General features: G+C 40.3%; 1 protein-coding gene across 2 annotated transcripts in view; it reads right to left on the reverse strand.

Moving 5' to 3' along the window:
- Positions 1–382: 382 nt before the first annotated feature.
- LOC110114735 (uridine nucleosidase 1) overlaps positions 383–25,790 on the reverse strand; it is a 77,483-nt gene continuing 52,075 nt past the window's right edge. Inside the window, exons 3-8 of one of the 2 annotated variants that reach the window (XM_020847713.2) lie at positions 15,304–15,486; positions 15,031–15,135; positions 1,308–1,404; positions 1,112–1,219; positions 893–1,028; positions 383–812 (exon numbers count right to left, since the gene is read on the reverse strand). In XM_020847713.2, coding sequence (XP_020703372.1) covers positions 704–812; positions 893–1,028; positions 1,112–1,219; positions 1,308–1,404; positions 15,031–15,135; positions 15,304–15,486 — 738 coding nt within the window. In that variant the 3' untranslated portion in view covers positions 383–703. Of the gene's footprint in view, positions 813–892; positions 1,029–1,111; positions 1,220–1,307; positions 1,405–15,030; positions 15,136–15,303; positions 15,487–25,790 lie in introns of those variants that run through there. The other variant, XR_003700828.1, reaches the window with a different exon arrangement.

Genomic DNA, 25,790 nt, shown 5'->3' on the forward strand with positions numbered 1-25,790 from the left:
GTTCCACAGCTGCAGCTAACCATCAACTTTCTGAAGAACCAACACACGGATGATAGGAATGCAAGCTTAAGGAGATGGAAAAAATGAGATAAAATCTAAAATAAGAAGTGGCAGATTCATAATTCAGTAAGTCTTTCTCTTAAATTCAATTCACTGTTTGCAGAAAGATATACTCTATCTAAATCACATTGTCCTATTTAAATCACGATAGTTCAAAAATTAATAGCGTTTTGTTAATTTGAAAGTCAAATAGGCATTTTCCACAATTTCATAAATAGAATTAACTCTGGTGTTTCTTAAGCAAGCCTTGTGTCCAAAGTACTCTGCATAAATACCTTAGCAGTACACTTGTATTATCCAACTATGGGCAAGATCATTCCACTGAATAGCCATATAAAAGATTTGTATTCCCATCTGCTATAATTCCAGTATGATTTTGCTGTTTTAGGCTATTCAGCTAAATAACCCATTACAAATACATGCATATTAAATGAGAATAGAATGATCAATACAAAGAATGGGACTAACATCTTTAAACACAGATTCCTTTGCATACATACAGTTTTTTTATCAAATTTCAAGGGTCATGTGTAATAATGCATACTCTTTTTATTGGGGCCCTTGATTGAAAATAACCAAGTAGCACACATTACAATAATATTTTAGTACATCTCTCATAAAAAATGAAGCAAGATTTCATCTTTTATGGTTTCATAAGTTGATTTTTGATAAAGGTAAGAATATTGGGGACATCAGCAGTCCACGCAACTGATATTGGTGAATAATCTGACCAAGGATTAGGGGAATTCCATCTGGTCCAAAAGCTCAAATAAATAAATAAAGAAAAAAAAAGTCAAGAATAAGTGAAAAAAGTTAGTCAGAAGGCACACACTTTTTTAATCCTTGGTCCATCAGTGTATGTCCAACACAGATGCCCTGTGTCTCAACCCTCACCACACCCTTCTTGTATGTAAAAAGATCAGGACGAACAAGTGCAGCAAAACAAACAGGGTCATGCAGGAAGATGCCTGAAAAAAAGAAAAAGGTTTTTGACTAAAGCTTGAATCCACCTTAACAGAAAAGTGTGATAAAATTTTTAAATGATTTTTACCATGGACGCCATCAGATTTGACATGCCAGTTCCTGTAGAACTTGCACATGTCACATATTAATTTTGAATGCTTTCCGTTAGAAGATCTCAACTCGGAAAGGTCAGCATCTAATAACCAAATTAGTCCTTATTAGTCAGAAGGCATATTAATAGTAAAAGTTCAAATGCAATGAATAACAGAAACCAAAATGGAAACCTGCGAGAGTGATTTGCGTAGTGATGTTTATGCCAACAACAATTACATCAGCTCCACAAGTAAAAAGAATGTCAGCTGCTTCAGGATCACCATAGATCTGTAAAATTAGCATTGTGAAATCATAATTGATCATATTATTTTAGATAGTTGGTATAATTATGAAACTAATAATTTTACTGATTAAAAAGACGCATCTGTCTTAAATATGTAATTAGCATTGATGATGATGGCCTAGGCTTTTCTAAACATCAAAGCAACAATTAGAATAAATACCCTAGTAGTACACTTGTATTATCCAACTATGTGTGCTAGTTCGCCTCCCCAGGCCTCTCCAAATTCCATCAAATGCATCCAACTAGACATGCAAGTCCAACATTCAAAATTGTTAAAAAAAAGTGCATGCTCGAGAACTAAGTCGATAACAAGAAAGGGAAAAATAATTTATTAGAATACTAGGAAAAGAATATGATAGGCCGGTGTTAGACCGGTCCAGCTGGCCCAGCCCCCTGGGCCGGTCCAGCTTGTTTACAGCAGAAGGGGGCCGGCGGCTTCAAAGAGGGCGGAAAGGGTGGGGTACACTTGAGATTCAAATACAATCTTGGAGCCAAAAGGAGGAGAAGCAAGGGCAATTAGGTCCTTTGGTATTAATTTTGAATTGTATGCATTAAGTAGGGTGTAAAGGCTAGGGTTAGGGTTAGGTGTTATTTTTCTGAAAGTTCTCTTGTGGTTTTCTTGTGGTGAGGGCTCTAGATCGCTTTCTAGAGATTGGGAGAGTGGATCCTCCTCTCGAATAGAAGATCTCTTGTATCTTTGCTATTTTTCTTTCATCTATTAGTAAAATACAAGTGTTGGGTGATTTTTTTCTCCCTTTTTCTCTCTTTCACTGTTTTGGTCCACTATTTTGCTGTTTTCCTACTGTAAACAGCAGAATTCTTGAGATTTGCTTCAGACTTTGACTAGGAAATACTTGAAATCAAGTATTTGCTATCAAATTGGTATCAAAGCAACTATTGGGACCAATCGTGGGTGATTTTGGACCATTTTCAGCGGCTGAAATTGTACCGGCAAAGGAGAAAACTGCTGAATTTTTTTTTCAGCTCTTGAGATCAACGCATAAATTACAAGCCGTAGGGGATGGCGGCTAAGAAAGTGGATGCTTTGGAGGAGAGGATTGAAGGAGAGATGAATCAAATCAAGGAGACTGTGGAGGAAAGAATGTCTTCCATGGAAGGGCAAGTGGCCGATCTATGGGATATGATGAAGAAGATGTTAGAGTTTCAAACCCAATCGACGGCGTCTGATGCAAAAGGGCCCGCAACGAAGAACACCAACTCTGAAATCCATCGGGAGGAAAGCAAGTAGAAATCGTGGAAGGTAGTAGGGGAAGGCCTCATTTGGAGCCTTTCCAGAGGGAGGAGAGAGGAGGAAGATAAGGGGAAAGGCAAGGCTATGGAGGCGTGGAACCAAGAGGTGCTGGTTGGGAGCATCGGGGGGTTATCATGGTCGCCGGGAAGCCGTTTTTTAAGATTAGAGAGGGAATTTTGAAGGGGGATTGGGACAGGGTAGAGCAAGGGAAGATCGGGAGACATGGGGGGGGGGGGGGGGGGGGGGGGGGGGGGCAGGCACATGGGAGAGGGGAAACTATGGAGGATTAAGGTGGAATGGCAGGGATCGGAAGGTGACAAAATTAAAAATACCCATTTTTGAAGGGGAGGATGCCTATGGGTGGATCTACAAGGTTGAGAAGTACTTTGCTGTTAACGGCTTGATGGAGGAGGAGAAATTATCGGCAACGGGCTTGTGTCTGGAAGGGAAGACACTTTCTTGGTACCAGTGGAGAGATCATAGAAGACCTAGCCGGAGCTGGGAAGAATTCAAGGACAGTTTGATAGAGCGTTTCCAAACCGACCGGGGAGGAGACTTCTACAAGCAGTTCTTTGTTCTAATGCAGGAGGGGTCTGTGGCGGACTACCGAGAGAGATTTGAGCATCTGACCAGCAGGGTTGAGTGCTTGTTCGATACTGTGCTGGAGGGGAACTTCATGAAGGGATTAAAGGCAGAGGTTAGAGCAGCGGTGAAGGTCCTGATGCCCAGGGACCTGGGGGAGGCCATTTAGCTTGCACAATTGGTTGAAAATCAAAAGAATCTGGAGAAGGGAGATAGGAATAGCAACTCAGGAGGCACTTACAGGTGGACGACTACCCACCTAGCCCCTAAAGGAGCATCCAGCGGAGGGATGAAAGAAGTTCCAAAGGAAAAAGCAACAGGATGAAATGGGGGGCAGTTCAAGAAGCTTACTGAGAATGAAATGCAAGAGAAGAGAGAAAAGGGGCTTTGTTTCTGATGCGATGAAAAATACATGCCTGGACATAAGTGTGAGGATCGAACTCTTTAAGTTCTCATTGTTTGTGAAGACGAGGAAGATGAAGAGGGAGGGGGAAGCGATTCTGAGGTGGAGGAAAAGATGCATCTGGATGTGGCAGAAGTCTCTCTCAACTCCGTAGTGGGATTCACTCAGAGTCACACTATGAAGGCGAAGGGAGAGATCGCTGACCGTGGAGTCATGGTGTTGATAGATCTTGGGGAAACCCACAATTTCATTTCCACCCAGATTATGGAGCTGTTGGGGATGAAGTTAGTAAATACTAGAGGCTATGGGGTGATGATGGGCACGGGGAAGGTAGAAATGAGAAGAGGAGTCTATAGGGGGGGGTGGTGCTGAAGATCCAAAGCATACAAGTGAAGGAAGACTTCCTTCCCCTAGAATTAAGGAGTACGGATGTCATCCTAGATATGAAGTGGTTGCAGACATTGGGGGAAACCAAGGTCAATTGGGGCACCCTGCAGATGGAGTTGGTGAAGGATGGAAGGAAGAGGGTGATTCAAGGTGATGCAAGGCTGACCAAGGCAGGGTTTCTCTTAAATCCCTAATTAAGACAATTCAGGAGGAGGGGGAAGGCTATTTGGTAGAATTACACAGATCAGAGGGAGTGAGTATGGAGGAAGGGGGAGACATACCCCTCTCTGTGCAGCCTTTGATCCAGGAATTTGAAAAGGTTTTTCAACCACCTATAAGGTTGCCACCACCCAGGGAGCAGGAGCACGCCATCACATTAAGAGAGAGAGTGTCACCTGTCAGCGTACGACCTTACTGTTGCCCTCAGTTTCAGAAGGATGAAATAGAAAAGCTGATCAGAGAAATGCTGGAAGCAGGGATCATCAAGCCCAGCACTAGCCCGTTCTCTAGTCATGTTCTATTGGTGAAGAAAAAGGATGGCAGCCGGCGTTTTTGTGTACCACACTCAACAAGGAAATTGTACTTGATAAGTTTCCTATACCATTGATTGCTGAGCTTCTGGATGAGTTGAGTGGAACAGTGATTTTCAGCAAGATCGACTTGAAATCAGGATATCACCAGATACGAATGAAGAAAGAAGATGTGCCCAAAACCACCTTTAGAACTCATGAGGGCCACTATGAGTTCCTACTGATGCCATTTGGCCTCACCAATGCCCCAACCACATTCCAGGCACTCATGAATAAGATCTTCAAACAATATCTCAGGCGAATTGTGTTGGTATTCTTTGATGACATCTTAGTATATAGCAGAACAGAGGAGGAGCATTAGGGACACTTAAAGAAGGTGTTAGAGGTTCTCCAGGAGCACCAGTTGAAGGCTAACTTGAAGAAGTGCTGCTTCGCGGAAGCTAGTATGGAATACTTGGGGAATGTGGTATCCAAGGACGGGGTAGCAGCAGATCAGTCCAAGATTGAGGCCATGCTTAAGTGGCCACTGCCCATAAATCTAAAGGAGTTGAGGGGATTCCTAGGACTTACAGGGTACTACAGAAGATTTGTGAAGGGATACAACACTATAGCTCGGCCACTCACTGAGCAGTTTAAGAAAGATGGGTTCTTATGGGGGGAGGCAGCTACGACAGCATTCGAGAAGTTGAAGAAAGCTCTGACAACAGTTCCGGTCTTAGCTTTGCCGGATTTTACTCAGGCCTTTATAGTAGAGACAGATGCATCGGGATATGGACTAAGAGCAGTGTTGATGCAGAGTCACAGACCCATTGCATATTTCAGTCAGGTGTTGACTTCCAGAGCCCGGCTGAAACCTGTCTATGAGAGGGAGTTGACGAAAATCGTCAAAAGTGATGCCCATACTTACTCGGAAGACATTTTATCGTCTTAACCGACCAACAGAGCCTGAAATATTTGCTGGAGAAGCGCATGGTGACAGAGGAGCATCAGAGGTAGCTATCCAAACTGCTCGGATATGATTTTGAGATTCAATACAGGCCAGGGATAAAAAATAAGGCAGTAGATGCCTTGTCTAGGTGCATGGGGGAGTTGAAGACACTAGCTGTATCAGTCCCAATGATGCTAGATTGGGAAGCCGTAAAGGAGGAGAGTGTCAGGAATGAGGAACTAGGCAAAATCAGGGCTAACTTATTGAAGGGAGAGGGCAGTCATCCAGAATACTTGTTGGAGGGGGAGAGATTGTTGCACCAGGGAAGGTTTGTGTTAGCCAAAACGTCAGTAAACATCCCATAATTGCTCCATGAGTTCCATGGAACTGCAGTGGGAGGACATTCAGGAGTGCTAAAGACCTATAGGAGACTGGCGGCAGAGCTGTACTGGAAAGTTATGCATAGGGATGTGGAAGAGATGGTATCCAGGTGCGAGGTGTGCCAAAGGAATAAGTATATAGCTATGTCACCAGGGGGGTTACTGCAACCATTGGCGTTACCAGGATGAGTCTGGGAAGAGATATCTATGGACTTCATTGATGGGCTACCCTACTCTAAGCACTGTGATTTTGGTGGTAGTGGATAGATTGAGCAAATGCGCTCATTTTATTCCTCTACGCCATCCATACACTGCGGTGACAGTAGTGTCCGTTTTCATCAAGGAGAGTCAGATTATACGGAGTGCCAGAGGCGATAGTATCAGATAGGGATAAAGTGTTCCTCAGCTATTTCTGGAAAGAATCGTTCAGACTGCAGGGGACGGTGCTGAAAAGGAGTACTGCTTACCACCCACAGACGGATGGTCAAACAGAAGTAGTCAACCGGAGCCTGAAAACTTATCTAAGATGCTTCGTATCAGAGACACCCAAGCTATGGGCTAAATGGCTATGATGGGCCGAGTACTGGTACAACACCTCTTTTCTTTCAGCCTCTCAGATGACCCCATTTAAGGTGTTGTACGGAAGGGATCCGCCCCAATTGGTGCATTTTTGGAGTAGCAGCACGCCCGTTTCTTCAGTGGAGGAGTATTTGGAGGAGAGGGATAAGACATTGGAAGAGTTAAAAAGACATCTGTTGAGGGCTCAACAGATTATGAAGAAACAAGCTGATGGGAATCGGAAGGATATTTAGTTTGAAGTGGGGAGAAAATTGGAGCCGTGGCATATCGTCTGAAGCTACCAACGACAACGACAATCCATCCCGTTTTCCATGTATCCCAGCTAAGGAGAGTCATTGGAGATTATACTACCAGTTCTGAGTTACCAGGGACATTAACAGATGAAATGGAAATGATATTGGAACATTTGAAACTCATGGAGGTTCGTCAGAAAGTAGATAGAGCTACAGAAGTCCTGATCAAATGGAAGAACCTCCCTGACTACGAGGCCACGTGGGAGCCATACGAGCGGATGAAGCGACAGTTTTCTGACCTCCACCTTGAGGACAAGGTGATTCTTTGGGAGGGCGGTAATGTTAGACCAGTCCTCCTTGGACCGGTCCAGCCGGCCCAGCCCCCTTGGGTGGTCTGGCTTGTTTACAGTAGAAGGGGGCCGGCAGCTTCAAAGAGGGGGGAAAGGGTGGGGTCCACTTGAGATTCAAATACAATCTTGGAGCCAAAAGGAGGAGAAGCAAGGGCAATTAGGTCCTTTAGTATTAATTTTGAATTTTATGCATTAAGTAGGGAGTAAAGGCTAGGGTTAGGGTTAGGTGTTATTTTTCTGAAAGTTCTCTTGTGGTTTTCTTGTGGTGAGGGCTCTAGATCGCTTTCTAGAGATTGGGAGAGTGGATCCTCCTCTCGAATAGAGGATTACTTGTATCTTTGCTATTTTTCTTTCATCTACTAGTAAAATACAAGTGTTGGGTGATTTTTTTCTCCCTTTTTCTCTCAATTTTTCACTGTTTTGGTCCACAATTTCGCTATTTTCCTGTTGTAAATAGCAGAATTCTTGAGATTTGCTTCAGACTTTGGCTAGGAAATACTTGATTTCCTATCAGCCGGTTCAGCCTGAACCAGCCCAGGAGCCGACCCAGCAGTCGGCTCAGGTGTTTAAGAGGCGGACAAAACGCCTCCTTTATTGTTGCCGCCCCTTGGGGCCAATGGGGAGAGGGGATTTGGGAGGTTAGTTTGAGAGGGAAAATTTTGAATGAGAAAGGTTTGAATTAGGAAATTAATTATATGAATAGGGGGGTGGAGGGAGTTATTACGCATAATTTGAGTTTTTTCTTGGAGTTCTTGAGATTTTTGGCCATAGATTGTTTGTCTAGAGATTTGGGAGAGAACGATCCTCCTTTCGAATTAGGGATCACTTGTATCTTTCTTCGTCCTTATTTGGCTTGATTTTCTTATTGCAATCCAACGTTTTGGGGGCTGATTTCGCCCGGATTTGGTATTATTCTCGCTGTTTTCTCCAATTAGTGATAGGTTTGCTTGCGAACTCAAGTATTTCCCTTTGGGTTGCTTGTGAACTCAAGTATTTCCTATCAAATTGGAATCAGAGCATCATTGTGGGACCATCGTCGGCTAAATTTGTGAAATTTCAGCGGGTTTTTTGCATCCAGTAGAAGCTCTCTTGAGATCCTTGAGAAGAAAGATGGCCGGAAAAAAATGTCTAAGTGTTGGAAGGCGAAATTGGGCAATTAAAATCAGATTTGAAGGAAAAATTCTTTGATTTTAAAAATCAAATCTCCTCCAACAATTAAAGGTTGGAAGGGAAGTTCACTTTGATGGATGGGATGTTGAAGAAATTACTAGAGGTGAAGACCAATCCAACGACATCGGAAGCAAAGGAGACCACCAGCGGCCATGGTATAGGAGGGAATCCGAACCCATTTAGGGGGAGGAAAAATCCGGAATTGGAGATCCTTGAGAGGTAGGATGGCATGCCACCTCTAGAACCACTTTCTAGAGAGGAAATGAGCATGGGTTACGAAAAGAGGGGTGCTGAGTTTTTGGGAAGAAGGGGAAATTTCCACCACCGAGGTGCTGATTTTGAAAGAAGGAGAGGGGAAGTTGGAGAGGACTACGGCAATGATCGCCGAAGGAAAGATCGTGACAGCTGGGGAGCACATGCCGTTCGTGGCATGGGAGGATATGGAGGATCAAAGGGCAATTGCGATGACCCGAAGGTCAGAAAGCTGAAGATGCCCATTTTGAGGGCGATGATGGACATGGTAGGATCTACAAGGTGGAATGGTACTTTTCCGTCAACGGGATGACAGAGGAAGAGAAGCTGACAGTGGCAGGACTATGCTTAGAGGGAAAGGACTGGCTTGGTACCAATGGCCGGACATGAGGCAACCCATCAGGAGCTGGAGAGAGTTCAAGGAGTGCTTACTGGAACGTTTCCAAACTAGAAGGGGAGAGGACTTCTATGAGCAATTCTTTGCCTTGACGTAGGAGGGTACGATGACAGAGTACCGTGATCGGATTGAGTACCTAGCAAGCCGTCTAGACCATTTTTCTGAGACTAAGCTTTAGGGAAACTTCATGAAAGGGCTCAAACCGGAGCTCTGGGCAACTGTTAGAGTGATGCAACCGTGCGACTTAGGGGAGGCCGTGGAATTGGCACAGCTGGTTGAGGACCAGAAGCATCTGGAGAGGGGCCTCGTGGTAGTAGTTCCGGGGGATCCTACTACTACTTTTCTAGCTCCCAAAGGAGCTGCACCGGGAGGATAACGGGAAGTACCAAGGGAGAAGTCTGGAGGAGGGCCTGGAGGAAATTTTAAGAAGTTGATGGAAGGAGATCCAAAAGAAGCAAGCTAAAGGGCTGTGTTTCAGGTGCGATGAGAAGTACATGCCAGGGCATAAGTGTAAGGATCGAACTCTTCAGGTTCTCACCGTCTGTGATGACGAGGAAGTTGAAGAGGGAGGTGGAAGCGAGTTAGGGACGGAAGAGGAGAAGTTGCATTTGGATGTGGCAGAAGTCTCCATAAACTCAGTAGTGGGATTCACTCTGAATCACACTATGAAGGTGAAGGGAGAGATAGCTGAAAGGGATGTGGTAGTGTTTATAGATAGTGGGGCAACCCACAATTTCATCTCCACCCAAATTGTTGATCTATTGGGGGTGAAAATAGTGGAAATAGGAGGGTACGGGGTGATGATGGGCACCGGAAAGGTAGAAATGGGCAGAGAAGTTTGTAGGGGAGTGATGTTGACCATTCAGGGGATACAGGTGAGGGAGATTTTCTTCCCTTAGATTTGGGGAGTACGGATGTCATCTTGGGGATGAAATGGCTGCAAACCTTGTCGGAGACCAAGGTGAATTGGGGAGCACTGAGGACGAAATTGGTGGTGGAGGGGGGGAGAATGGTGATACAGGGAGATGTCGGGCTGTCTAGAGTGGGAGTGTCTCTCAAGTCCATGATTAGAACCATACAAGAAGTGGGAGGTGGATATTCGGTAGAACTGCAATGATTGGAGAGAGTCAGTGCGGGGTAAGAGGGAGACATTCCTCTTGTAGTGCAACCAGTCATACAACAGTTCATTGAGGTGTTCCACCCACCTCAAGGGTTACCCCCAGTCAGAGAACAGGAGCATGCAATTCTTCTAAAGGAGGGGTGTCACCGATTAGTGTACGACCGTATTATTACCCCAGATTCAGAAGGATGAGATTGAGAAGCTGATTAGAGAGATTCTGGAGGCTGGGATCTTCAGATCGAGTGTGAATCCTTTCTCTAGCCAAGTATTACTGGTCAAAAAGAATGATGGAGGTTATGTGGACTACAGGGCGTTAAATAAGGAAACTGTACCGGATAAATTTCTCATTTCGGTTATTGACGAGCTTTTGGAAGAACTATATAAAGTCATGATCTTCTCCAAACTGAATTTGAAGTCGAGATACCATTAAACCCGGATGAGGGAGGAAGACATCTCAAAGACAGCGTTTCAGACATACGAGGGGCATTATGAGTTTCTGGTTATGCCATTTGAGCTTACCAACACCCCTGCAACTTTCCAGTCATTGATGAACAGGGTGTTCATATAGTATCTCCGGAAGTTTGTGCTGGTGTTTTTTAATGACATCTTTATGTACAGCAGAACTGAGGAGCATCTAAAGCATTTGAAGTTGGTATTGGGAGTTCTACAGGAGCGGGACAATATGAAGGAGTGTTGTTTTTCACAAACTAGTGTGGAGTACTTGGGTCACATCGTGTCCAAGGAAGGGGTGGTGGCTAATTAGTCAAAGGTGAAGGCTATGTTGAGATGAACCATACCTAAAAATATGAAGGAATTGAGAGGATTCTTAGGGCTGATGGGATACTATAGGAGATTCGTTAAGGGGTACAGTAATATAGAATGGTCACTAACAAAGTAGTTGAAGAAAGATGGATTCCTATGGGGAGAGGCAGCCACAACAGCATTTGAGAAACTAAAGAAGGCTATGACCACGATACCCGTCTTAGCTCTACCAGACTTCACTCAGGCCTGCATAGAGCAGACAGATGCTTCAGGATATGGATTGGGGGCAGTACTCATGCAGGATAGGCGACCCATTGCCTACATTAGCCAGGTGTTGGCAACCAGAGCTAGGCTAAAATTAGTCTATGAGAGGGAGTTGATGGCTATTATTTTAGCCATCCAGAAGTGGCAAGCCTACCTGTTAGGTAGGCTTTTCATTGTTAGAACAGATCAGATGAGCCTGAAATACTTATTGTAACAGCGGAGGTGACTGAAGAACATCAAAGATGACTGTCAAAGTTGTTGGGTATGATTTTGAAATCCAGTAAAGACCAGGAGGGGAAAACAAGGTAGCAGATGCGTTGTCTAGATGTATAAGAGAGCTACAGACAGTGGCAGTGTATGTTCCTTTGATGTTGGATTGGGAGGCCATTAAAGAGAAGAGCTCTAGGGATGAGGAGTTGGGGAAGATCAAGACGGCATTATTCAAGGAAGGTAGTAGCCACCCAGGGTACTCAGTAGAGGAGGACATACTGTTATATCAAGGGAGGTTCGTGATGCCCAGGACCTCAATCTGCATCTCAAACTTACTCCAGTAATTTCATGGAAGCGCAGTTGGGGGTAATTCAGAGGTGCAGAAGACATACAAGAGGTTAGCTGCCGAGCTTTACTAGAAGAGCATGCATAGAGATGTGGAGGAGATGGTGGCGAGGTGTGAGATCTATCGGAGTAACAAATATCTGGCTATGTCACCAGGGGGACTACTACAGCCATTGGCGTTACCAGGATGGGTATAGGAGGAGATATCTATGGATTTCATAGATGGGCTGCCCTGTTCAGAAGGCTTCATGATGATTTTGGTGGTGGTGGATAGAATGAGCAAGTATGCTCATTTTATTCCCCTCTGACATCTTTACACCGCGGTGAGAGTGGCTTCAGCTTTCATTAGAGAGATGGTCAGATTGCATGGGGTACCAGAGTCAATCGTGTCAGATAAGGATAAGGTGTTCCTCAGTCATTTTTGGAGGGAATTATTCAGGTTGCAATGGACAATCTTGAATAGGAGCACCGCTTACCACCCCCAGATAGATGGTCAAACGGAAGTGGTCAATAGGAGCTTGGAGACCTACTTGAGATGTTTTCTGTTAGAGACACCCAAGTTATGGGCCAAGTGGCTATCATGGGCAGAGTACTGGTACAACAGTTCGTTTCACTCGGCTTCACAGATGACTCCATTCAAGGTGCTGTACGGAAGGGACCCCCCTCACTTGGTGCACTTTGGGAGTAGCAGTACTCCGATTTCTTCAGTGGAGGAGTATTTGGGGGAGCGAGATCGAGTGCTAGAGGAATTAAAGAAACATCTACTGAGAGTTCAACATATTATGAAGAAACAAGCTAATGGGCATAGGAAGAACATCCTATTCGAAGGAGAGAGTGTGTTCTTGAAGCTCCGACCATACCGACAGAAGACAGTTGCAAACAGGAGAAATGAAAAGCTCGCTCCAAGATACTTTGGACCTTATGAAATATAGGAAAAAATTAGAGCAGTAGCATATCGGCTGAAACTACCACCCATGACGACTATTTATCTAATTTTTCATGTGTCGCAGTTGAGAAGAGTCATTGGATATTGTACAGCCAGATCGGAGTTACTGACAATATTTACTGAGGATTTGTAGGTGATTCTGGAATCCTTATAGTTGATGGGGGCTCGCCAGAAAGAATATGGAGCTAAAGAAGTGTTAATCAAGTTGAAGAATCTGCCTGACTATGATGCCACGTGGGAACCATACAAGAGTGTGAAACAGCAGTTTCCTAGTTTTCACCTTCAAGACAAGGTGATTCTTTGGGAGGGCGATATTGATAGGCTAGATCACCCTGAACCGGCCCAAGAACCGGCCCAACGGCCGGCTCAGGTGTTTAAGAGGCGGACAAAAGGGGGTCTGCCTCCTTTATTGCAGCCGCCCCTTGGGGCGAATAGGGAGAGGGGATTTGGGAGGTTAGTTTGAGAGGGAAAATTTTGAATGAGAAAGGTTTGAATTATGAAATTAATTGTGTGAATAGGGGGTTTTGTTTTTGAGGGAGTTTTTATGCATGATTTGAGTTTTCTCTTAGAGTTCTTGGGATTTTTGGCTCTAGATTGTTTGTCTAGAGATTTGGGAGAGAACGATCCTCCTCTTGAATTGGGGATCACATGTATCTACTTTTGTCCTTATTTGGTTTGATTTTCTTATTGCAATCCAACGTTTTGGGGGCTCGTTTCGCCCAGATTTGGTATTATTCTCGCTGTTTTCTCCTATTAGTGATAGGTTTGCTTATGAACTCAAGTATTTCCCTTTGGGTTGCTTGCGAACTCAAGTATTTCCTATCATAATACTACAAAGTTTATATGATAGGGTGAGATCCATTTAAGTCTACAATTGAACAAAAACAGGTAACAGCGAACTAGTTGAAAAATATATAAATAATATAAATACTTTGAAATATATCTCTCTTGCTTACACACTCGCTTTCTCGAAACCAGTGCATAATTTTACCACTGGCTATGCTCACAAGCGATAAAGGAAATTCTACTACCTCCTATGTCAAAACACCTCATTGAACACCAATCTCTTATTATAATCACCGATTTTCTCTTAAGAAAGCATTTGCTACAAACTATTACCTCCGACCCTTAGTAGCCTTTATCAATCACCCAATAAAAAAACCTCTTTATGACCTCAACCAAAATAACTACTGATATCTAATCACCACACCAGCTACTTCTTCAACTTCTATCTCCTTGTACTAAATAAAAAAGAAGAATGAGTGATCCCCTTCAACAAAATACAATCATCTGCTTAAACAATATTTAAAGTTTACAAAGGATTATGCATTGAACGTTAAGTTTAGCTAAAAAATCAAAACATATTTATTCCAAATCCAATCAAAGATTTTCTCGATTTAAAATGAATTTGAAATTAAACTTGCATATGAGAATCATTATAAATTAAGTTCCACACATCTTAATAAAAATATCCCCAATAAAATGGAAATCTGTAACAGAAGATGCCAAAAAAAAAAAAAAAAAGTTGACAAGTAATTTCAACACTACGATGGATATTTAGGCGAACACTTTTCTCAAAAATGAATGTAATTTCCTTTGATCAAATGTTTCATGACTGAAAACAAGAAGAAAAGTTAATGCACCAAACTAGATGAGGAGATAGCTTTGTCCAACGCCAAAGAAATTTCCATTTCTAAATAGCTCCAGCACTATCTTTTTGTGGAATCCTGAAAGATGCATGGGACATCAACATATAGCTATGGTTCCAAGCAATTCAATGATCAAGTATTTTCTTGAGTTGTTGCATATTGGGCTTCAATCAAGTATCCTATCCGTCATATGGTGGGATCCTCTACATTTTAACCTATTATGCATTATAAGTAATCATGGCAATGGATTTATGTACTTAGAGTTAAGTGTATTACCTTTGTCGCACATTATAACACATATTAGTCACCACTGACTTCCAGATTACCGAGTGCAATGCTATATAAAACATTATGAAATGAACTTTCTATCTTGCTCTTCAAGGCAAAAGAAAAAATTTTCTTAAGAACAACTAAAAATTAAGCAAGTAGCATCAGGAAAATGCGTGCAGAAATAATCAAGTCATTATGGATTAAACCGATGTACAGTTGGTGACTACATAATTCAATAACTATTATACCATAGAAAAAGAATCTATTTTTAGGCTGGACTGATCAGTACATTCTAGAAATTCATAACTTCTTTAGGAATCAAAATATTCCACAAATACTACCCAAGGGGACAAAGTATAGATAAATATAAAACAGATGGGGGTTTCTTTCATTATTTTGAGCTTTTTGACTAGTGATAGTTTATCTTATTATATGCATTTATCCTAAGCACCTCTTCAACAATGAGTGAAAATTTTAAGAACGAATAGCCACAATGTAGCTGAGCCAACAAGGTAGCTCTAGCCAAATGCAATTCCATTACAATGTGATTTGAAAGACTATTGGCTGAACATAGAGAAGATCTCAGAGAAATCAATTTTACATTTGCTTCAGCAGCAGGATTAACATTGCCGGCAGCTAAAAAAGCCCCTCCAAGTACAACGATCCTCTTAACCTTGCTTGCAAACAAAGAGTCCTTTTTTATAGCCTGCAAATAAAATTAAAAATACGAATGGATTGAAACATCATATGCTTGCATATGAATTAAAAGAAAGTATGTTAATATTCCTAACCATCAACAAGACGACCTTTTGTTTACTGGTTTAGTGAACCTGAGGAGATAGAAGTTAATGAATAAGTATTGCAGCTTACTTACCAATGCTAAGTTTGTTAAAGGTCCCAATGCAAGTATGGACACTTCACCAGGATACTGATTGATCTTCTCAACCAAAAACTCAGAGGCTCTTATCTCTGCCCTGTTCCCTGAAGGTGGTGGCAGCGCTATTTCTCCCAAGCCATCAGATCCATGAACAAAATCAGCAATGCGTGGCTCTCCACCCTTTTCAAAGTAACATATTTTAGAAGAATTTGCATATATAGAATATTAAAGATCATTTAACAACCCGTAATCAAAGTCATGTTAAACCTCTGATAACATGAAGGTTATGACTTCCTAGGGAAAACTCTGATTGGTCATTGCTAGAAATAAACAGGGTGTTAGGTCAGGTTGCTCATTAGTTTCCTAGGGTATTTCCTTTCAATGTCCTGGCACCGATGGCTCCTTCAATTCACTATGCTCGAGAGTTGAGATTTCTTAGGTGAAATCACTTGTCCTATCTTTCTTTGGTATAAAGATTCATTGAAGATGATGTTTATACTCCCAATAAGTTGTTTACTGCTTTCCAACAATTGTAGCCAAATTTATCTCCACATATATAATGAAGTATCTCTTTCTAGATTTTCAATCAAACTTGTCTTTGACAATCTGGTCAACAAAACATACGATAAGTAGTCAAAAACCTTCAAATGTTACAAGAATATATCATTGTCCAACCTAAACTAAAAGTTGAGTGTGACTAATGGTTGCGAGTTGATCAAATATGTTGTTATTTTCACAATATCCATTTTGAATACCGTAATTATGTATGTATGTAATCCCATTTATGGTTTTTATATAATCTGTTGTATTTTATTTGAATGAATGTATAAAAGATAAAAATGTATTCTTAAGGTTGTAAGTAAGAGGAAAAGAGAGAGATACTTGAGGTGATCAAATTTACTAGACTACCTTGAGAACAAGGTAAGATATCCAAACTCTGGTATAAGAGCTCATAGGATTCTAGGCAGGAGATTGACTATATTTTTGTGTATATATGTTTTGGGTGTACATAGAAGTTAGAATAGAAAGCTGTACAGACAAATTTTTGGGTATGTAATCGTTATTTGAAAGTTTAGTAAGCTTTGTATTTGTGGGCTACGAAAAGTCGGCCCTGGACTTCCCCGTCGCTTTTTCGGAGGAGTTTTAACGGATTAAGTTCCGGGATAAATTTTGAGAAGGCATATGGGTTTGTAGATCAGTCATTAAAAAAACGGACGAGGCATCCGCATTGAGTCGCGCCTCAAGTCGAGGCGGAAGTCATGCGTATCGGGGCTTACGCCTCGAACCATTTAGCGAAGCGTACGATTTTTTCGCACGAGGCGTACGCATCAGAGCGTAACGCCTCGAGGCAGTACGAGGCACCGCCTCAAAATTTTTTATTTGGTATATATGAAAATATGACACAGCCGATTCTTGTTCGCGTATAGGATTAGGGCTTCCTGTGAGAATTGAAAGGCGAACTGGAGGCGAAGCTGTGAGGGAAAGAGACGAAGTCGTAAGGGAAGGAGACGAAGCCGTGAGTGCAGGAGACGAAGTCGAAAGGAGACGACCCAGGAAACGAAGCCGAAAATAATAACGATTTTGAAAGCAGGAAACGAAGCCAAAGTTGTGAGTGCAGGAAAAGTTCAGGCCTCGGTTAGGTCGGAATAGCAGGTGAGCGGTGTTGTGGGCCTTGACTTTGATGTGCAATAATGAAAGCTTGAATAACTCCTGATTCGACTTTTTTTCATTTGTCTGCTCAGTACATGCTCGGTACTGCTAGGTATCGCTAGGTATCGCTAGGTACATACTTAGTACCTAGCAATATAGGCTCGGTACCGAGCAAATACCTAGCGATACCTAACAGTACCGAGCATGTACCTAGCGATACCTAGCAGGTCGAATCCCGCCAAGGGGCAGCACCCCCTTGGACCCCCGGCAGCCTGGTATATTGTTGTATTCAAGTTGTCTTATTACTGGTAGAACAAATAATTATTAAAATTTGTTATATTGTTGGTTTTGTGTTGTGATTTCTTTGCCTGTGAATAAAAAAAATCTTGTATATATCAATAATTTGATGTTGATTATTTATTTCTATAAATTATTAGCATGACTAATGGCACAAGAAGGAAAGATCCTGCATGGAAATATGGAACTCAAGTTAAAATGTCAGGCGAAGGTGCAAAGAAGGGATATGTTTATATAAAATGTAATTTCTGTGAGAAACGCATAACTGGTGGCGTCAAGAGGTTGAAGGATCATCTAGCCTGCACTCATGTCAATGTGGGACCATGTGCAAAAGTATCAGATGAGGTGAAAAAGGAATGTACATATTATTTAAAGAAGTTTGCCACCATAAAGGAGTTCGCACAAAGAAATATGGAAGAGATGATAAGAAACGCTTCTTACTATGGATCACAACATGAAGGTTCCATTAGTGGAAGTCATCTAGTTTCTTCTAACCGAGGCACTCGGGGTCCCATGGATAGATTTATGATAAATATTGATGACGAGGATAATATAAACACTCAGGATCTTCAGTCTCCTACTGCTACAAAAGAACTCAGGAACAGAGTTTGTTTGGATATCGTCAGATTCATCTATGAAAATGGGATTCCATTTAATATTGTTAGAAGTCCGTCATGGATCAATATGTTACGATCTGTTGGAAGTTATGGAAGAGGACTACAACTTCCAAACATATATGAACTGAGGACTTGGATGCTGAATGAGGAGGTCAAGACAACTTCAAAAATGGTGGATGATGTTAAGAAGATTTGGATTGAGACAAGAGTCACAATAATGTCAGATGGTTGGTCAGATATTCGACATAGAAATATTATTAATTTCTTGGTCAACAATTCATATGGAACAGTTTTTCTAAAATCAGTGGATGCTTCAAGTTTTGTAAATGATGCACAATTATTATTTGAAATGTTGGATGATGTTGTTGAGGAAGTCGGTGATACTTTAGTAGTACAAGTTGTTACTGATAATACAAGTGCATATAAAACTGCAGGGAAAATGTTAATGGAGAAGAGGCCTTACCTTTACTGGACTTCTTGTGCTGCACATTGCATTGATTTAATGCTTAAGAGGTTGGGACAGTTGCCATAGCATAAATCAGTCCTATTGAAGGCCAAATTCGTTAGTAAGTTCATATACAATCATTCTTGGATACTCAATTTGATGAGAAAATTCACTGACAAGGAAATTATTAGACCTGTTGTTACGAGATTTGCTACTGCATATTTAACATTATAGAGATTCAAGGAGTTAAGGCAATCTTTGAAAGCTATATTTGCTTCCGAAGAATGGGATAAAAGTTCATGGACAAAAAAATAAGAAGGAAAATATTTAACATTATAGAGATTCAAGGAGTTAAGGCAATCTTTGGAAGCTATATTTGCTTCCGAAGAATGGGATAAAAGTTTATGGACAAAAAAATAAGAAGGAAAATAGGTAAAAAAAATTGTTATAAAAGATGATTCATTTTGGCGTAGTACAAATTATGCTTTGAAGACAATAGCACCATTAGTTAAGGTGCATAGAATGGTTGATGGAGAGAGGGCCCTGGCTATGGGATTTATTTATGAAGCAATGAATAGGGCTAAAGAAGATATTGCAAAAGATTTGGGAGGTCAAGAAAGTGCCTACAAAGAAATATGTGATATTATAGATGAAAAGTGGGATCGTCAATTACACCAACACTTACATGCTGCTGCATACTATTTAAACCCTTAATTTCATTATGATCATGGTTTAAAATTGCGCAATATGAGGCTCGCCTTGAGGCCCGCCTTTGCGCAATTCCTGTAAAAACCGCCTCAATGCTTACGCCTCGAGTTTTTTTAATGAGGCTTGCGCCTCAAATTGGTTGAGGCCCGCCTCGCCTTACTGGCATGAGGCTTACGCCTCACGCTATATTTATTAAAACTTACAAAAATCTTGAAGTAAATGCCCGACATTGGACTCTATAGGAGAGGAGGAAGGGGAGAGAGCAGTTCATCATAATGATGATTCAAATGAAGAACCCCTTAGTTATGACAGTGGTGATGACTTATGAGTTCTTATGTGATATGTCATTGCGATTTGTTTTTGGAAATTGGAATTATATGTTAATGAAAAGAATACTAGGATTTTAGAAAGATAGAATTTTGAGTTGAACTTTCTTTCATGTTTTCTTATTATTGGGATATTTTGATTTCACTTCATATCATATAATTTTTTATGTTTTGTATTATTCACTCATTAGTATATAAAAATTTATCATTTTATGTTTACGCAATTTTTTGATTTTGAGGCTTACGCCTCAAAGCGCCTTGAGGCTTACGCTTCGCCTCACGAATGAAAAACGCCTCAATACCCAAATACGCAATTTTAAACATTGATTATGATAAAGATTTTCATGTTGATAAAGAGGTGAAAACTTGTTTGTATGCATGTATGGACAGACTCATTTCTGAAGAAGACTATCTCAAAGTGAATGACTTGAAGAATTTTATTTGAAGAAGTGAATGTTTGGATTTAGAACAGCACAAGCATGCTACAAAACACGATCACCTAGTATGTTTATAATTTTAATTTTAATATTTATGTTCAAGTCTTCTATTTCAATCAATATTCATAAAATACTATTCATTTTCATGTAGAACGTTGGTGGAGTCAGTTCGGAGATGATATGCCTGAATTGAAAGTTTTTGCAGTTAAAGTTCTTAGTCTAACATGTTCGATTTTTGAATGCGAGTGTAATTGAAACACCTTCTACCAAATTCATACTAGGAGAAGAAATTGAATGGCGACAGATCGAATGAACAAACTAGTTTATGTTATGTTTAACAAAAAATTGAAAGATAGACATCTCAAATTACATAAGCAAGAAAGCATTGATAATGAAATTGACCCTTTACTTGTTGATGATTTACAATCTGATGATGAATGGGTTACTCCTAAGAATGATGATGTTTCTGAAGTTGAAGCAAAAGGAGAAACTCATGTCAATGAAAACAATGAAGCAATTACTCATGTATATAAAAAAAAAACAAAGTGAGATTGGAGCTTCACAAAAATTCAAAGGTATTCCTAAATATAATGAATTATTTTTTATGCTATTATTATTTCATTCTAGAGCTAATGAAATATTAACTGATATAGGGGATAAAGGAAAAAATATTATAGATGAATAAGAGTTTGAGGATGACTGACATTAATTATGAAGATTCTTCCGAAGAAAATCAAAGTGATGATGAGCTTGCATTAGGTCTTGATCTTAAAGGGATATTTTATTTTTAAGTGAGTTTATTTTAAATCTTCTTTTCCAGTAATATACTAATATTATCTTAAAATAAATCATCAAATTCACAATTGATATAATATTTTATTATTTTTTGTCATTATTCATAATTTTAAATTACTTTTTTTAATCATTTTTTAGGCTTACGCCTTGATCCGCCTCGAGGCATACGCCTCGCCTCGCTGAGCCACAACGCCTCGATTCCTGATTTCGCCTTTTAAAACATTGTTGTAGATAAGACACTCCCCAGATATTTCGCCCTCATTTTGTGAGGACTTTATGATATGAGTTATGGTTTCCTATAGGTGCAAGCCCCTATAGTTAATTACCCCTCCCGATAATGAGAGAGAACTTTTGATTAAGGCTAGTCGTCAATCAAATACGTAGAACTATGTGTTATCTGGCATATAGCAGCATAGGCTTTTGGAATGTGAGAATGAATACTTAAAATTAGAAATTTCACAATCTTGTACTTAAGCGTAAGGTGGGGGAATGGATGATGGACCAATCAAGATCCTATGGTTCCATCGTCCCGGGCCATTGTGGTCCCTGATTTACTTAGACATAGAAGGTAGTCGACCTAACCTGACAGAAAGAAATATGGGTCGCATTGTCCATGAATACCTTGTAGGCCTGGGGTGTGTATTTGTTTAAGGGGACAAATTTGAACAACCTTAGCTAACATAGGGCTTTGTGCTCTATCGATTATATCCTATTGATTCATATATCAAAGATTTGATGCCATTGGAGAGTATACAAGCTCTAGTTATCCATAATTTAATGATGTCATTTCGTAGAGAACCACCCAATTCAGAGGATCACAGCAGTAACCGTTTACCAGCGGTGCCATTTAGAGGCGAAATTGTAATTGTGTTGCCATTTGGACGGCAAAATCACGGGTTAGAGGTGCCACGTCCTTGCTCGCAAAAGATAGATGAGAATGAATCCTAGTGATATTCTCGATGACACATTAACTCTTTGTGAGCTTGAGTGATTTTTCAGATTTATCCACCTCAACAAACCGTTGTAGAGGATGGATGGGTTTTTGTTTTAAATATTTGATGATTTAATTTTAATTTAAAGTCCTGTTAAATGTGTTATCTTAATGAATGCACTGAATGATCATTTTTAGAATACTCAAAATTTTGATTCATTAGAGAATCATTTTGAAAGATTCAAAATTTTAAGTACGGATTGATATGGCTTCTACTATAACACTGAGACAACTAGCCAAAGATGAAAAAAGAAACAAATCCACAGTGGAGTGGCCAGAAATCTATGGGCTCCAAAAATTCCGCCTTGGCCTCCGCCCGCTTTGCTTTTTTTTTTTGGGGAGTTTTAACGGATTAAGTTCCGGGGTAAATTATAGGAAGGCATATGAGTTTGTAGATAAGACACTACCCAGAGATTTCGCGCTCATTTTGTGAGGACTTTATGATTTGAGTTCTAGTTTCCTATAGGCGCAAGTCCCTATAATTAATTACCCTTCCCGATAACGAGAGAAAACTTTCAATTAAGGCAAGTCATTGATCAGATACGTAAGGATACGTGTTATTTGGCTTATAGTACCAGCATGAGCATTAGGTTTGGTTGGAGAATTGATATTTAAAATTAAAATTTTCACCATCTTGCACTTAAAGCAGATAGTGGGGAAATGGATGATAGAACCGATCAAGATCCCACAGTTCTGTCATCCCAGGTCATCATGGTCCCTAGTCTACTTAGTCAGATGAGGTAGTTAACCCAACCTGACAGAAGGATCTTTGTCGGTAGCCATGAGTTGTCTCATCCAATTGGACCTTGTAGACCTGAGGTGAATGTTTGTCTAAGGGGATGAATTTGAATCCATCTTAGCTAACAGAAGGCTTTGTGCCCTCTTGCATGGTTCTTGTAAATTTCATACACATCAAAATCAAGTAATGTTGGTTGCATAAGAATTACGTTTGCTTTGACCTTTCAAATACACCTTTCATCAATGATTTATCGTATCTTGAATCCCTTTACTACTTGTAAATGTTGGCTAGTGATGTATCATAATGCTCATTACACATCAACTTCCTTCATCTATGAGGGACTTGTGTATCGACCACTAAATCTTTTTATATGACTGTCATGATATTTATTTGGAGGTTGATATAGTCACATCATCTCATGCATTGCAAGTTGATTACCTTTCTGTTTGCGCGAAAATCATATTCACCATGAATTTTATACTTTGATTTGTATGAAAACCCTTATGTATTTGGTGAGTCATCTATTGTCTCTTATGGATGTTTGCATTTTATTCATAACTAGAACATCATATGCATAACAATTTTCCTTTTTACATCTACAAAGGAATTCTTTACATTTACAACTCATCCACTATTGTTGTTTATAAGAAGATTAGTGTATTCATGTCTTTGTAATCATGGCAATTATTCTGAATCACTCAAATACTTGAGTTTCGTCATCACTTGTATGTAAGTCACCTTGCATATAAGCTGCAATGTTCAATGGAATATCCTTGTGCCTCCACTTGTGACTAGATCACACATCCTTATGATTGTTCATTGCTTATAGACAAGTTATAATTGTGAACTTCTTGTCTCTAAATATTATTTGCAATATGCATGATGATTCCACATAAGTCTTTCATTTGATTATGAGCAAATTATATTCATTTGAAGTCTTGACACGAATCCTTGTATATTTGCTTGAGTTTGCTCCCCATCATTCATTTGAGTCCAAGTCTAATATTTCTTAATTTCATTTTGGGCCCTTCGTTACCTTTCATTTGAGCTCAAATTAAGTTCACCTTGAATTCAAATTTCTTATAACTTATTGATGCACGCAAAAGTAAGCAAAAAAATTAGGAGGCCCCAAATTTTTTTGCTACGAAAATATGACCTTACTAGGATAAAGAAAATTACACAAAATAGACAAAATAAAACTTTACTATTATAAAAGGACTTACAAACAACACATACTAATGACGCATACAAACTTTGACATAAAATCCTAAACTTGCATTCCTTGAGACAAAGATACTGATGGCATCGATCTTGAGGAGAGAAAAATGGATAAGAGCCCGAGACGAAAGAGGAGAAGCTCGCAAGCTTTCCTAGAAGAAGAATAAAAGAACAAAGCTCTCAAGCTTTTCCAAAAAATCCTAAGGTTTCTTACTCCAAAAATTGCATTTTTCACCTCTTTTAACCATCCAAAACAACTTCTATATATAGGCAAAAGAAGGTAGCTAAACACCCCCAAAAATATACTTTTTTTTTTCCCGAAAAATATACTTAATACCTTAATTAAAAATAGGAAATGGAAGGCCAAAAGCCACAACACAGCAGCCCCAAACGGTACAACAAAACAGAGAAGGAAGCCCACAGGAACCAAGCAGAAAAGCCACGGAACCGAGCAGCCAGCCGCAAGAACCAAAGGGGTAAAGGCACGGGAAAAGCACCCAGCACAGGAAACCAACAGCCAGCCACGGGAAACCAAGGGACAAGGCATGGAAAACCCAGCCAGCTAGCCGTGGTAACCAAAGGGCCAAGCACGGGAAAACCAGCAGCCATCCAAGGGAACCAAAGGGCCAAAATCCACCATAATGAGCTCCCACTAAACTTACATAAATGAGCTAAACTTTTACTTCAATAAATAAACAAAAAACCAGCTCATAATGAGCTAAATTTCAGTTCAAAATATTAATGAGCTAGCAAGCTCAAGGTAAGTCAAAACCAAAATTTAGGATTTGATTTGACCCCCCCCCCTCTTGCCTACATCAGACCCCCCTACTTGAGAAACTCATCTCCCGATGAGTTGTCTTTGGATTTGATTCGAGGAGACGGTTGGAGTGCATCTAACTCTTGAATCTTTGTCTCTAGTTTCTTCAGGATTTCTTCTTGTTGTTTCTCGAATTGTTCTTAAAGACATTTCTTCCTTTTCTCGTATTTCTTATCACATAAGAACATGTGATATTGTAGTTTATACAACTCGTTTTGAAGCGGATTTGTTGAACTTCCTTCTGTTGGAACCCATCTATCCAATGGAATTTAGACTTCTCGGTATTCTGGCTTGTTTCCTTCTTTGACTGAATCAATCTTTTTGTCTTTTTCCATTTTTTTTTAAAAAAAGACTCAACGGGAAACTTAGACTCAAAGAAAGAATGACTCAACCTAAAGAAACTTAGACTCACATGACACACACGACAATTGATATGACTCACCAAGACTCACTCGACAACTGGGATAAGAACTTGCTTTGATACCAAATTTGATGCACCCAAAACTAAGCAAAAAAATTAGAAGACCCCTAATTTTTTTGCTAGAAAAATATGACCTTACTAGGATAAAGAAAATTACACAAAATAGACAAAATAAAACTTTACTATTATAAAAGGACTTACAAACGACACATACTAATGACGCATACAAACTTTGACATAAAATCATAAACTTGCATTTCTTGAGAAGAAATATACTGGTGTCGATCTTGCTGAGAGAAGAAGGGATAAGAGGCCGAGACGAAAGAGGAGAAGCTCGCAAGCTTTCCTAGAAGGAAGAATAAAAAATGGACAAAGCTCTCAGGCTTTTCCAAAAAAACCTCAGGTTTTCTTACTCCAAAAATTGCATTTTTCACCTCTTTTAACCATCCAAAACAATTTCTATATATAGGCAAAATAAGGCAGCTAAACAGCCCCCAAAAATATACATAATACCTTAATTAAAAATAGGAAATGGAATGCCAAAAGCCACAACACAGCAGCCCCAAACGATACAGCAAAACAGAAAAGGAAGCCCACGGGAACCGAGCAGAAAAGACACGGAACCGAGAAGCCAGCCGCAGAACCAAGCAGCCAGCCGCAAGAACCAAAGGGGCAAAGGCACGGGAAAACCACCCAGCACAGGAAACCAATAGCCAGCCACGGGAAACCAAGGGACAAGGCATGGGAAACCAAACCAGCCAGCCGTGGGAACCAAAGAGCCAAGCACGGGAAAACCAGCAGCCATCCATGGGAACCAAAGGGCCAAGAACGGGAAAACCAGCAGCCATCCAAGGGAACCAAAGGGCCAAAATCCACCATAATGAGCTTCCACTAAACTTACATAAATGAGCTAAACTTTTACTTCAATAAATGAACAAAATACCAGCTCATAATGAGCTAAATTTCAGTTCAAAATATTAATGAGCTAGCAAGCCCAAGGGAAGTCAAAATTAAAATTTAGGA

Source organism: Dendrobium catenatum, unplaced genomic scaffold, assembly GCF_001605985.2.
Source record: "Dendrobium catenatum unplaced genomic scaffold, ASM160598v2 fragScaff_scaffold_66, whole genome shotgun sequence".
In the NCBI taxonomy this organism is placed as follows: Eukaryota; Viridiplantae; Streptophyta; class Magnoliopsida; order Asparagales; family Orchidaceae; genus Dendrobium; species Dendrobium catenatum.